Here is a 12,992-nt window from a genome sequence, read left to right as displayed (position 1 = left end):
CACATATAGAAAAATTAATAATTAAAAGCACAATAAATGAGTATAATATAAAGTAAAGTAAATATCATAAGATAAATATAATAAAAAGATTACACGTGTTTCATAACCAATTTTCAAATAGAAAAGAAATTTAAATCGATTAAAATCAATTGAAATTATCGAAAATAAGTTCTATTCAAAAATATAGCTACTCGTCAGATCGTAAGTAGAACAATCATTAGATATATATCTCAACCAACAATAAGTACCAAATGAATTAATATGAAATACTTATTATATAAAAATAGAAAAATTATTTAAAAAATATCATAATATCAAAATAATAACCATTCAATAATCATCCCTTCATCATATATATATATATATACATACACACATACAAATGAACCTCCCTCAGTTTCTGTCTACCACATCCTCATGTTATAGTGAAGGCATGTGGCTTAGTGGTTAGGGCATTCGGCCCACGATCATGAGTTCGATTCCCAGCAACGCGTTGTGTCCTTGATCAAGACACTTTATTTCATGTTGCTCTAGTCCACTCAGCTGGCAAAAATGAGCAGTACCTGTATTTCAAAGGGCCAGCCTTGTCACGCTATGTGTCACGCTGAGTCTCCCTGAGAACTACGTTAGGGGTACATGTGTCTGTGGATTTCTCAGTCACTTGCATGTTAATTTCACGAGCAGGCTGTTCCATTGATCGTATCAGCTTGGACCCTCGTCGTCGTAACCGACGGAGTGCTCCTTCCTTCCTTCCTTCTGTTATATTACACACACACACACACACACATTCAGTAGTATGCTTTACCAGATATCTTAATATTTCACTGAGGTAGTTGCAAGCTTAAAATTCAACTCCAATTTGAAAACTGCATCATAATTGTATTATCCACATAGGGACAGGCTGGATTCTTACTAACTTGGATCATATATTATTAGAAATAATCACAAAACCAATTATTGATATTCTGAATGTATTATTTAATACGTATATTTCAAGTAATTATGTAACAACAATTTGTTATGTGTCACCCTCATCAGTCAAATACACACAAAATATTGCTTCTGATCAACTAATAATGATGATACTTAAGGAGTAAATTGTTACATAACCCCTTGAAGCAGGTGTATTAAATAAAGCATTCAAAATATCAATGATTCTAAATATTCTCATTCAACGCAGCAGTTGTGGGCTGGAAGAGGCCTTGTGGCAGGCCTGCACCAGATGGCCGGATGTGATTGGGAAAGATCTTCAGAGGTTTGACATTACCTTGGTTGATGCAGAGGGGCTGGCATGGGGTCGTCAGAGATGGAGAGCACTGGTGGAGCTGGTTGGCTCTACACATGATGACGCCTCTGAGACCACTAATCTGTGATGACCACAGCTGCATCAAGTAAGAGCATGAAGCCAAGAAGAAGCCAAGTGAGTGTGTGTTGGCTGGCTCAGGGTTATACGAGAAGATATTTGCCCAAGGCATCACAAATTAGGACTGAACCCAAAACCATGTGATTGGGAAGTGAATGTCTTAACCACACAACCATGCCTGTGCCTTATAGAATGGCAAATTCCATAATCTATCATGTCATAGAAATAACACTAAAGCCTCTGTCTTTTAGCAGGGCAAGTTAGCTTCATACTTTCCCAAATTGTCTATCAAAATGCAGGTATGGCTGTATGGTTGAGAAGTTGAGAAGCTCCTGTGTGCACATAGCTTGGAATGGTCAAAGCTGGAAGCCCTTTCATCAAAGGTCTACTCAGATAAGTTTGAGCTAAAACTAAATAACATTAGTAACAACAACAACCATAGCAGCAACACGACAGACTCATCCAAGCTGAGCAAATATAAAAAATTATAAAGAAAATTAAAAAGAAAAGATTTAAAAAACAACGAATCAGGCATAGGTGTGTGGTAAAAAGCTTTGTTTCCCAACCACATGGTTTTAGGTTCAGTCCCACTGCTTAGCACCTTTGGCAAGTGTTTTCTACTATAGCCTCAGGCTAATCAAAGCCTTGTGAAAGGATTTGGTAGGTGGAAACTGAAAGAAGCCCGTCATATATCTGTGTGTATGTGAGTATGACTGTGTCTGTGTTTGTCCCCATCACCAATTGACAACTAGTGTTGGTGTGTTTACATTCCCATAACTTAGTGGTCTGGCAAAAAGAGACTGATACAATAAGTACCAAACTTTAATGAAAAATAGTACTGGGGTTGATTCGTTCGACTGAAATCCTTCAAAATGGTGCCCCAGCATGGCCGCAGTCAAATGACTGAAACAAGTGAAAGACAAAAGATAACCATAACAAAATAAAAAAAAATTAAAAAATAAAAAACATTAAAAAAAATTGTAATTTACCTTAATTTCTTTAAAGAGCAACACTCCCCATGCTGAGGCAATCAACATTGGCCCTGATGTAATAATGGGGAAGGAGACTGGTTCCAACAGAACTGCATTGGCCACAAAGAAGCAGGCTGTGGCAACACCCCACATTATTCCTGATATGATCCCTGGGAGAATAGCTTTAGGGTAAACTACAGGTCTGTTACGCATGAAAATAACGTAGATACAGAAATATGTTGATGCAGTCAAGTAAATCCCACAGAAATGAGCGAAAACATAGTCCAAACCTAGAAAAAAAAAAAAAAAACAGAAATAAATAATTAAATAAAACTATTTGTTGTGCTAGGGGAAGGTGTGGCTGTGTGGTAAGAAGTTTGCTTCCCAGCCACATGGTTCCAGGTTCAGTCATTCTGCATGGTACCTTGGGCAAGTGTCTTCTACTATAGCCTTGGACTGACCAAAGCCTTGTGAGTGGATTTGATAAATGGAAACTGAAAAAAGCCCTTCGTATCTTATATATAAATGGCAATTTCCGTCTTTGTCTGTTTGCACATCTGTCTGTTATCATTTTCTTGCCCAAACCAGGGAACCAATCTTCACCAAACTGATTCAGCCCATAAGAAAGGAACAAATAATACAATGTAGCTGTAGAGCATAACACTCAGGCAACGCTGGGATGCATTGCTGGTCATATATAAATGACAATTTCTGTCTGTTATCATCTTCCTACCCAAACCAGGGAACCAATCTTCACTAAACTTTGTATACATGTTGAACTAACATCCAGTTCAATTATAGGCTAATTGGATTTCAATTAAAATCGATAATGGACCAACTATGGGGGTTGGGCTATTACATAATAAAATGAGAGGGGTGCAAAAGTGTTAGGTTCAGGGAAATGTGGCATAATGAGTGGGGCTGATATCAGCGAAGGGGAGGAGACAGGAAGAGACAGACACATGGGGAATGTGAGAGACAGAGAGAATGACAGACAGGAATGTCTTCCATATATATAAAAGAGAGTTTGCATGTGTGTGTGCGTGTATCTTCTTTATGCATTCGAAAACTGAATTACCAATTTTTACGTATAGGGTATCAAAAGATTCAGTAATCTTACAACTACCAAATAAACTTCATTTTCATTTACCTATCTTTTGCATTACAAAAATTTTACATTATAATCATTTCTATAAGTCAACTATTGTAAACATATTATACCACGATGACAACAACATCACATTTTCCATATGAGTGTATACCTTAAAAGACATCCATTTCTCTATATGTGATGATGACAAAATTGAGTCACTCACTCTCTTTCTCTCTCACATGCACATATTTATACAGAAAAAATGTATGCATGTGTATTTATGTATATGTATATGAAAGATGTGCGTGAGAGAGAGAAAGAAAGAAAGAGAGACTGAGTGAGTGCCACTTACACATATATGACAACACACACCTTCACTCACCCTATCTCCTTCTCTCTCTATCTCTCACGCACATGCATGCACACACAAACACGTCCAATTCATATATACAGACATACATCATTCACTTTCTACTCTCTTTCATTTTCTGCTCTCACTTCAAAGCAAATGTCGCGGTTTCACTTTCTCTTCTCTTTCAATTACTGTTCTCTTCAAAGCATAAAGAAATAAAAAAAATTTTATGGAAATTAACGAATACATTTGAAAACTGAGTTGCCGATTTTGATGTATGGGGTATCAATAGATTCAGTAATTAAAATATTGAGAATGTGTTTTGGAAAGCGGGGAAGTTCCTTCAGAAATAATGTCATTTACCTGTTGTTTCTAGCATGTCAAGTTTTCTGGTGGTGCTCTAATATTTTTTATGTCAGCTATTTCAGTACAATTCTACACATGCGTGAAAAAGTAGACGAAAGTGAAACATAGGGTAGGTGATGGGTGGGCAAGGTGGGGGAAGGGACATTGAGTGTTCTTTAAGAAAAATTAAACTTTTAAAAAAAGAATATATTTCCCAGATTTTTTACATGGATGAAAAAAAAAATTTGTAAAAAAAAAGTTGAAAATTAAGAAATTGCAGTGGGGATGGGCAGAAATAAAATATTGAAAATGTGATTTCTGGGCAAAATCATATTAACCCTCTTTTATACAATGAAACAATACATAGTTTGTGATCCTTCTTAAGAACAAAGCACTTTCATGCAAACCCATGCAAATTGTACCCCCACCTTCGATTTTAAACAAACAATAACTTCCATTATGCCAGTAATCCAGTTCACTATATATCAACTGTGCTGATTCTGTCCATAAGAAAGGAACAAATAATACAATATATATGTGTGTATGTTTGTGTGTCTGTGTTTGTCCCCCCACCATCGCTTGACAACCAATGCTGGTGTGTTTACGTCCCCGTAACTTAGCAGTTCAGCAAAAGAGATCGATTGAATAAGTACTAGGCTTACAAAGAATAAGTCCTGGGGTCAATTTGTTTGACTAAAGGCAGTTCTCTAGCATGGTTGCAGTCAAATGACTGAAAGAAGTAAAAGAATATGTATATATATAAACAATATATATAATATAAAGCCAATACTATTAAAAAAGTTCCTTCATTAGTGACATGTACTGTTCATGAAGTTTTTGTTAGTTTTTCTGATGAGTTATAGTGTACCTGAGCACTGTATACAAGTTCATTATTATTATCCTATTATTATTATTATTATTATTAACTTGTTATATTATCTATATTTTGTTAGCAGAAGACAAAGACAAATTTTAGGCCGGATGATGTAAGTCCCCTTCTTTTTTATTGTTGAAGACATCTGTTCTACTCTTTCATTGCCATAGTTCTTTGAAATATATTGCTGTTGTTTCAATTGATTTTTGAAAATAGTAATTTTGCTGTTATTAAGCTCATGTTTAGAAGGTAGAAGATGAAATTTTGATGGAGGGTTTTAATTTAGATCACTCTAAGAAAGGAAACTTGTATCATAGAATCTGAGGGCATTCTCAGGTGGATTGGTATAAAAAAAAAAGATTAATATAATGGTTCTATTGTGAAGTCCTGGTTTTGTGAGTCAGTTGATATTCTAAAGAGGAATTTGAAAAAATATAAAATTTTCTAAAAGGAGAAATTGCCTAAAATATCTCAATATAGAAAAACAGCTATTTTTCCCACCTACCATTAGGACTGGCACCAGAATAATGATCTTGAATATAGATAGCTGGAACAAAGTTGAGACCATACAGGCATCCAGAACCCAGAGCTAAAACAGTTCCTCTGAAATGAAGAAAACAATTGGTTTACAGAAACATGAAATATTCAACTGGTGTCATCATCATCATCATTTAACATTCACTTTTCTCTGCTTGCATGGATTAGACAGAATTTGCTGAGGCAGATTTTCTGCAGGTAGATACCATTCCAGTTGCCAACCCTCACTTATTTCCAAGCAAGGCCAGACATGTTTTGTTGTTTATCTTCTGGAATTTTGCATGATTAAAGGCATCCCAACTTGGACCATCTTGTCGTTTTGTCCTTTTTTTCTTTCAATGCTTCCGTTTTTATTTAAGATGTGTATGATTTGAAGGAGATTTGGTGACTATTTCTGATGCATTGAGCTCCTACTTAGAGCAACCATCATTGGCTTGAACTGATATATTGACTATCATAGCAGCTATTTTACTTGCACATTTAATTATTTGTCACTTGTGTAGATAGAAAGTTTCATATTTGTATATATTTCTTTATTGCCCACAGGGGAGCTAAACATAGAGGGGACAAACAAGGACAGACAAAGGGATTAAGTCGATTAGATCGACCCCCCAGTGCCTAACTGGTACTTATTTAATCGACCCTGAAAGGATGAAAGGCAAAGTCGACCTTGGCGGAATTTAAACTCAGAGTGTAACGGCAGTTGAAATACCGCTAAGCATTTCGCCCGGCGTTCTAACAATTCTGCCAGCTCGCCGCCTTTACATATCTATAGCAGAAGAGAAATGGATGTTGTGATGCTTATGCCTTTCCCAGGAACATTACCTACAGGAGTGAAATGGAGTTAATACAAACTGAGTCAAAACTGGCTCGAAAATGACATTAATACTAAGAAAGCTCAGAGCTGTGGATTAGCAGAATCGGTAGAACACCAAGAAAAATCCCTTGCGGTATTCACCTGCAGCCATTTACCTTTTGGGTTCAAATCTAGCTGTTGAAAAAATTCACTATTTCATTTTCCTGAGTTTAAATCCTACAAGAGTTGTTTCCCCTATCAATATCTGGCTTTGTATCATGTCATCAATATGGATTGACGAAATCGTTAGCGTTCTCACGAAAATGCTTTGCGATGTTTATGCTATGGTTCTTTACGAACTTTCGAATCCCACCAAGATCAACCTTGCCTGGTAAACTTCTTGGGCCCAATAAAATAAGTTCCATCCAATATCATATTTTATATAAGTTATATATTGTTCAAGATTCACAAACATGTATCTGTGTGAGAAATCAATATGATAAACACTAAAGGCAAGTTATTTGAAACGTTGAACATTATATTAAACAAGTGCGATCATGTGAATTTTTAAGAATTATTCTCTGCTAAGCAGAGTTTGCATCTCCTACTTCCATTAAAATATAGCCTAATAACCTTCTGTTGATGTTATATTGCATTACATCTTTTAATTGGCATTCACAGCTGGTTAAAGTGGTGACATTAATTCTTACCTGGTTCTTAAAAGAGGATCTGTGAATATTCAATCTGGCCTTAAAGGAACACTTTGTTGCCCAACATATTTCTGTGCATGAAATTGTCTTGTTGGTGTTGGCTGATGTTACTTCTGCTTTGTAACCCATGGCTTTTGTTGAATATATATGTGTGTGTTGGCACTCTGTCAGTTATGACGACGAGGGTTCCAGTTGATCTGATCAACGGAACAGCCTGCTCGTGGCTGAGCACTCCACAGACACGTTTACCCTTAACATAGTTCTCGGGGAGATTCAGCATGACACAGAGTGTGATAAGGCTGGCACTTTGAAATGCAGGTATGACAGAAACAGGAAGAAAAAGTGAGAGAAAGTTGTGGTGAAAGAGTACAGCAAGGTTCGCCACCAACCCCTGCTGGAGCCTCGTGGAACTTTAGGTGTTTTCACTCAATAAACACTCACAACGCTCGGTCTGGAAATCGAAACTGCAATCCTATGACCGCGAGTCCGCTGCCCTAACCACTGGGCCATTGCACCTCCACATATGTGTGTATGTACGTATAAACACACACAGACACATCCGATGAGTGAGAAGATGCTTGTACAAGTGTACCATAGATGAACACTAGATTAATACTCAGAAATGTCCAAAACTCTTAAAAATCCAACTTCCTAATCAAAATAAAAATAATTCCACAGAACACGAGCTGGCTATTAGAACAGTGTAGTGCAAGTGTGTAATAAAAACACAAAAGATGGACAACATTTTATATATGTGGCATTACTATATCATTTATATTAGTTACAAAAGATGTAGTATAATTTACAAAAGGTGTAGCTCTTGTTGCTTTGCTAGTTATGTTTGTAATGAAAATACTACAGGTCAGCTAAGTAATTCGTCAGTCATAATTTCTATGAAGTTCAAACATAATGGAGAAAAACCCAATAGCAGCAAGATTACTTTGATGTATACGTGTCAGGGAAGCGGAATTGACTAACAGAGAGGTGGGGACAAAACTAATTACAGTAGTTGCTTTACAGTATTTGATTTCATCCTTCAACTTTTCTGTATTGAAGTCCCCCTGAGGTCAATTTTGCCTTTCACCCTCTCAGGGTCAGTTACAAAGGCATCTGCTTATAACTAAAGTCCATTCAATTGACAGTATACTCTACAAAAATTAGCCAGGTTTCTAGTGAAATGAAATAATTGTTATGAAAATGTACAAGCTGGCATCATAGGTTAAGACAGGATGCTCCAGGAGAGCTGATGTCTCACTTCTCAATAAAGGCCAATATTTCTTCACTGATGTCAATAAGAAAGGCATGAACATCACAATAAGACATTTTCTACGCACCCTTACATCCAGTCTAAAAGAATGAATATCAAGTTAACTTCAAATAACTACATAGAAAATAATGTAAGGGAGATAACTGACAGAATTTCCATATCTCTAGTTATAAATATGTGCAGTGGAATTGAACCTGAGACCACATGTTTGGAAGCAAGCTGCTTAACCACACAGCCACATCTATTATAAACTTTTAAACATTTCACATCACTAATGCTGCACAGAAAGGCATAAATGTCACTGTATCCCATTTCTTGCTATTGCAGTAATAGTAGTGATATCCCAAAGATGGATATTTTTGGTTAGACAACATCAAAGAACTGACTGTCCTGGTGAAAGGGTTAAATGAATGATTATCCTTTCTTTTTAAATCAAGCTATGTTGGCAAAAATGGCAGATTCTTCAATTTCAGTGTGGTTTCTTCACATTCAATTATATTCTAAGATTTATTAGATGAATTTTTTTTGAATACTTATAATATTGAATTTTTCGAGTAATTTTTGTAGTTTGATCTGTCAATACTCCTCATTATTCTGAGAAAATGTTCAAGTTATGGAAAAAAAGAGTAATGAAATAATCTACTTTTAATATTTTAGTTGGTTAAAAAATTAAATTACTCAAAATAATTATCTCCCTTAGATGCTAACATTATTGTCAAATTCCGTTCTGCAAATATTCTTACCAACCCATCCACCACAGCAGAAGTGTTAAGGCGGTCCGTCCTGGTGAAGAGGATTGGCCTGCAAGAGTCCTGTGCTGGTGCAGTGCAACACATTCAATGCACCCAGCACACACTGTAAAGTAGTTGGCATTAGGAAAGCCAAATCAGACTGGAACCTGGTGCAGCTCTCTGGCTTGCCAACTCTGGTCAACCCGTCCAACCCATGCCAGCATGGAAAAAGGATGATGACGATATGTATGTGTACACATACACATTAAGATGATACACAGAGAAACAATATGCACTAACTATGCACTAACATTAACATCCAATGCAGTAACATACAAAAGTGAATAATTAGTGGTGTGGCTGTGTGGTAAGAAGCTTGCTTCCCAACCACATGGTTCCAGGTTCAGTCCCAGTGTGGCACCTTGAGTAAGTGTCTTTTACTATAGCCTCCGGCTAACCAAAGCCTTGCGAGTGGATTTGGTAGACAGAAACTGAAAGAAACCCATCGTGTGTATATGTGTATATGTGTATATATATATATATATATATATATATATATATATATATATATATATATATATATATATATATATGTGTGTGTTTGTCCCCCTATCATCGCTTGATAACTGATGTTGGTGTGTTTACATCCCCGTAACTTAGCAATTTTGCAAATGAGACCGATAGATTAAGTACTAGGCTTACAAAGAATAAGTTCTGGGGTCGATTTGTTTGGCTAAAGGCAGTGCTCCAGCATGGCCACAGTCAAATGACTGAAACAAATATAAGAGTAAAAGAGTACTTACAAAATCCGTTTTCTTGTGGGAGATAGTTTATCAATAATAGTAGCACCTTCATTGACTTCGTTCTGGATTACCTGCAGGAAACAGAAAACATTGTAGAAATACAGGCTAATTAACCAATGACTTCAGTGTTATAGTCTCTTTAATGACAACACCTAAGTGTTGTACTCAACTGGTACTTATCGACACCAAGAAGATGAAGGGTAAAGTTGACCGCAGCAGAATTTGAACTCGGAATGTAAATACAGATGAAATGCTTAGCATTTTGCCTGGCGTGCTAACGATCCTGCCAGCTTGCAGCCTTAATATTAGTAATAATAATCTTCAACTTGCAATAATTATTCTTTGAATAATTCTCTTTAACTAAGTGGTAATTAATTACAAAATGGTACACTGACAAAATTTGTAGGACTTCAAACAAAATGGTTTCCGTTATTTAGTTATATCTCTACATCTGATTTTAAATGTTACAGTAATTAGCTTTGATTTTTCATATTTTTTGGGTATATACAATAAGTATATATATTTAACTGGCTGTATACTCTATAAGAAGAAAAAAAAAAAACTGCCAAAGGTGCTGCGCAGCAGGACTGATCCTGAGACTATGTGACTGCAAAGTAACCATACTCAATCTTCACAAAACAATTTGTTAGTCACTTTGTCACTTTGATACTAGGAATTATGAATGGCAGCTTGTGATAGTGTAGAGACACAGATCACCTAGATAACGGAAGCTATCAACCACTTCTAGTTTTTCCCACTGGCATTTGATGGAGTCTATTTTCTGTACATTTGAACTTCATCCCATAGTGGTTCAGCTATAAGGGCAAGGTCATCAGCATGGAGGAGCTCCTAGGGGCAGCCCATCTTAAAATTCCTCTGTTATTGCCTGGAGGACTATGATGAACAAGAGAGGGCTGTGGATTGAAAATCCTTTATTTGGTCTGTTTGATTAACATTTCTTGTACTCCAAATTCATTGCTAATCTTCACCTTACTGACAGCATCCCTGTACATGACTTATACAGCTCTCACCAGCTACTCATCTATCCTTAGCTTCTGCATCAACGACCAAATAAGGGAGCTTTACCATGTCGACAAAAACTAGATACAGGGGTTTATTTTTGGTTTGATATTTCTCCTGCAGTTTCCTAACCAGGAATATAGCATTAGTTGTGCTCCTGCCTGCCACAAACCCAAACTGCATCTCCTCTACGCTAACTCTCTCCCTAATTGAGCTATGACCCTTTCAATGACTTTCATCACTTGGTCCAGCAATTTGATGCCTCTGTAATTATATATTCTAAATGAAATAGAGAAATACAACTGACAAACTAAAAATTTATTTACATCATAATATAATATACTATAAAAAATATAATATAAGATAGCATAACTAATTTAAAAAAAAAACACATATAAAGCCAACAATTTGTTTAGACTTATATACAGTAGTGAATTTATAAAAAAATCCTATCTATGCATACAAGCCTCTTCAAGGCCTTGGCTAAAAGAAAAAAAACATACAAAATTCCATGCAAAGACTGCCAAATTGCAAAAATACTGTTTCAAATACATAAGTACAATAAAAAGAAAAAAATTCAAATGGATAAAATGATTAAGTAAAGAAAATTCACATCATCATCGTTTAGCGTCTGCTTTCCATGCTAGCATGGGTTGGATGATTTGACTGAGGACTGGTGAAACCGGATGGCAACACCTGGCTCCAATCTAATTTGGCAGAGTTTCTACAGCTGGATGCCCTTCCTAACACCAACCACTCAGAGAGTGTAGTGGGTGCTTTTACGTGTCACCCACACGAAGGCCAGTCAGGCGGTACTGGCAACGGCCACGCTCGAAATGGTGTCTTTTATGTGCCACCCGCACAAGAGCCAGTCCAGGGGCACTGGCAACGATCTCGCTCGAAAATCCTACGAAGGCCAGTCAGGCGGTACTGGCAACGGCCATGCTCAAGTTGGTGCATCTTATGTGCCACCTGCACAAGAGCCAGTCCAGGGGCACTGGCAACGGTCTCACTTGGCTTGCCGGGTCTGCTCACGCACAGCACATTTCCAAAGGTCTCGGTCAGTAGTCATCACCTCGGTGAGGCCCAATGTTTGAAGGTCTTGCCTCACCACGGATCTCCAATAATATTTATCTAAAAGTATTTTAATTGTTACTAATCATTGACCATTTTATGGCTTTACAATATGTAATATATTAGAAAATTTATGGTAGCGTAGGAAATATATTTTATTTAAAATTACTATATATTATAATGAAAATAGATATATAAATAAGGATCTTTATAATTCTGACACTAAATTCAATAAAAAATTTCTTAATCAATAATTCATTCACTCTATATTTTACCACCAAATATACCGATGTTAAACAAATGCATAAAATTACAATTATTATAAAACTTTCCCAATATTTACATAATAAAGATAATATATAAATAAATAATCAGAGTTTTACAGAAGGAAATAAATTATGTTAATCCAATATTTTTATTCTCTAAATTTATATGGGTATACATGTTCGAAAGAGTATAATATTATATCTACTTAATAGTCACAAGTACTACAATAATATTCAAATATGGATAATTATTCAAAAAGATATATAATTATATATAATAACTACTCTCATTATTTATTCTTACTGATATAAACATTATTCTAAGTAACTAACAAGTATAAAATACTAATTTATTTAGTTTATGAGAGGAAAATCTCCATAATTCAAAATTATCATAGCTCTATGTTTTTGTTTATTTTATTTATATTATTTCTTAAATAAAGAGAAAATAAACTATAAACAAAAAAATAGTAGAAGACTATAGTAAAACCCAGAACCATGTGGTTGAGAAGCAAGCCTCTTACCACAGAGCCAATACATGTGGTTTGAGATCCTTAAATGAGTGCCTCATACCATATATATATATCATCATCATCATCGTTTAACGTCCGCTTTCCATGCTAGCATGGGTTGGACGATTTGACTGAGGACTGGTGAAACCGGATGGCAACACCAGGCTCCAATCTAAATTTGGCAGAGTTTCTACAGCTGGATGCCCTTCCTAACGCCAACCACTCAGAGAGTGTAGTAGGTGCTTTTACGTGTCACCTGCACGAAGGCCAGTCAGGCG

The 12,992-nt window shown here is 36.1% G+C and overlaps 1 protein-coding gene across 3 annotated transcripts in view; it reads right to left on the bottom strand.

The window, feature by feature from the left end:
* The window catches only part of LOC106880840 (transmembrane protein 144), an 86,592-nt gene that overhangs the window by 5,201 nt on the left and 68,399 nt on the right, over positions 1 to 12,992 (bottom strand). For all 3 annotated transcript variants that reach the window (XM_052972429.1, XM_014930971.2, XM_014930972.2), the window contains 3 exons: positions 9,843 to 9,913; positions 5,504 to 5,601; positions 2,353 to 2,624 (listed from right to left, as the gene is read on the bottom strand). In XM_052972429.1, coding sequence (XP_052828389.1) covers positions 2,353 to 2,624; positions 5,504 to 5,601; positions 9,843 to 9,913 — 441 coding nt within the window. The remainder of the gene's footprint in view (positions 1 to 2,352; positions 2,625 to 5,503; positions 5,602 to 9,842; positions 9,914 to 12,992) is intronic.

This window comes from Octopus bimaculoides, chromosome 13 (assembly GCF_001194135.2).
Source record: "Octopus bimaculoides isolate UCB-OBI-ISO-001 chromosome 13, ASM119413v2, whole genome shotgun sequence".
NCBI classification, from domain to species: domain Eukaryota; kingdom Metazoa; phylum Mollusca; class Cephalopoda; order Octopoda; family Octopodidae; genus Octopus; species Octopus bimaculoides.
The sequence above is the reverse complement of the archived record's forward strand: the minus strand, read 5'-3'. Positions and strand labels throughout refer to the sequence as shown.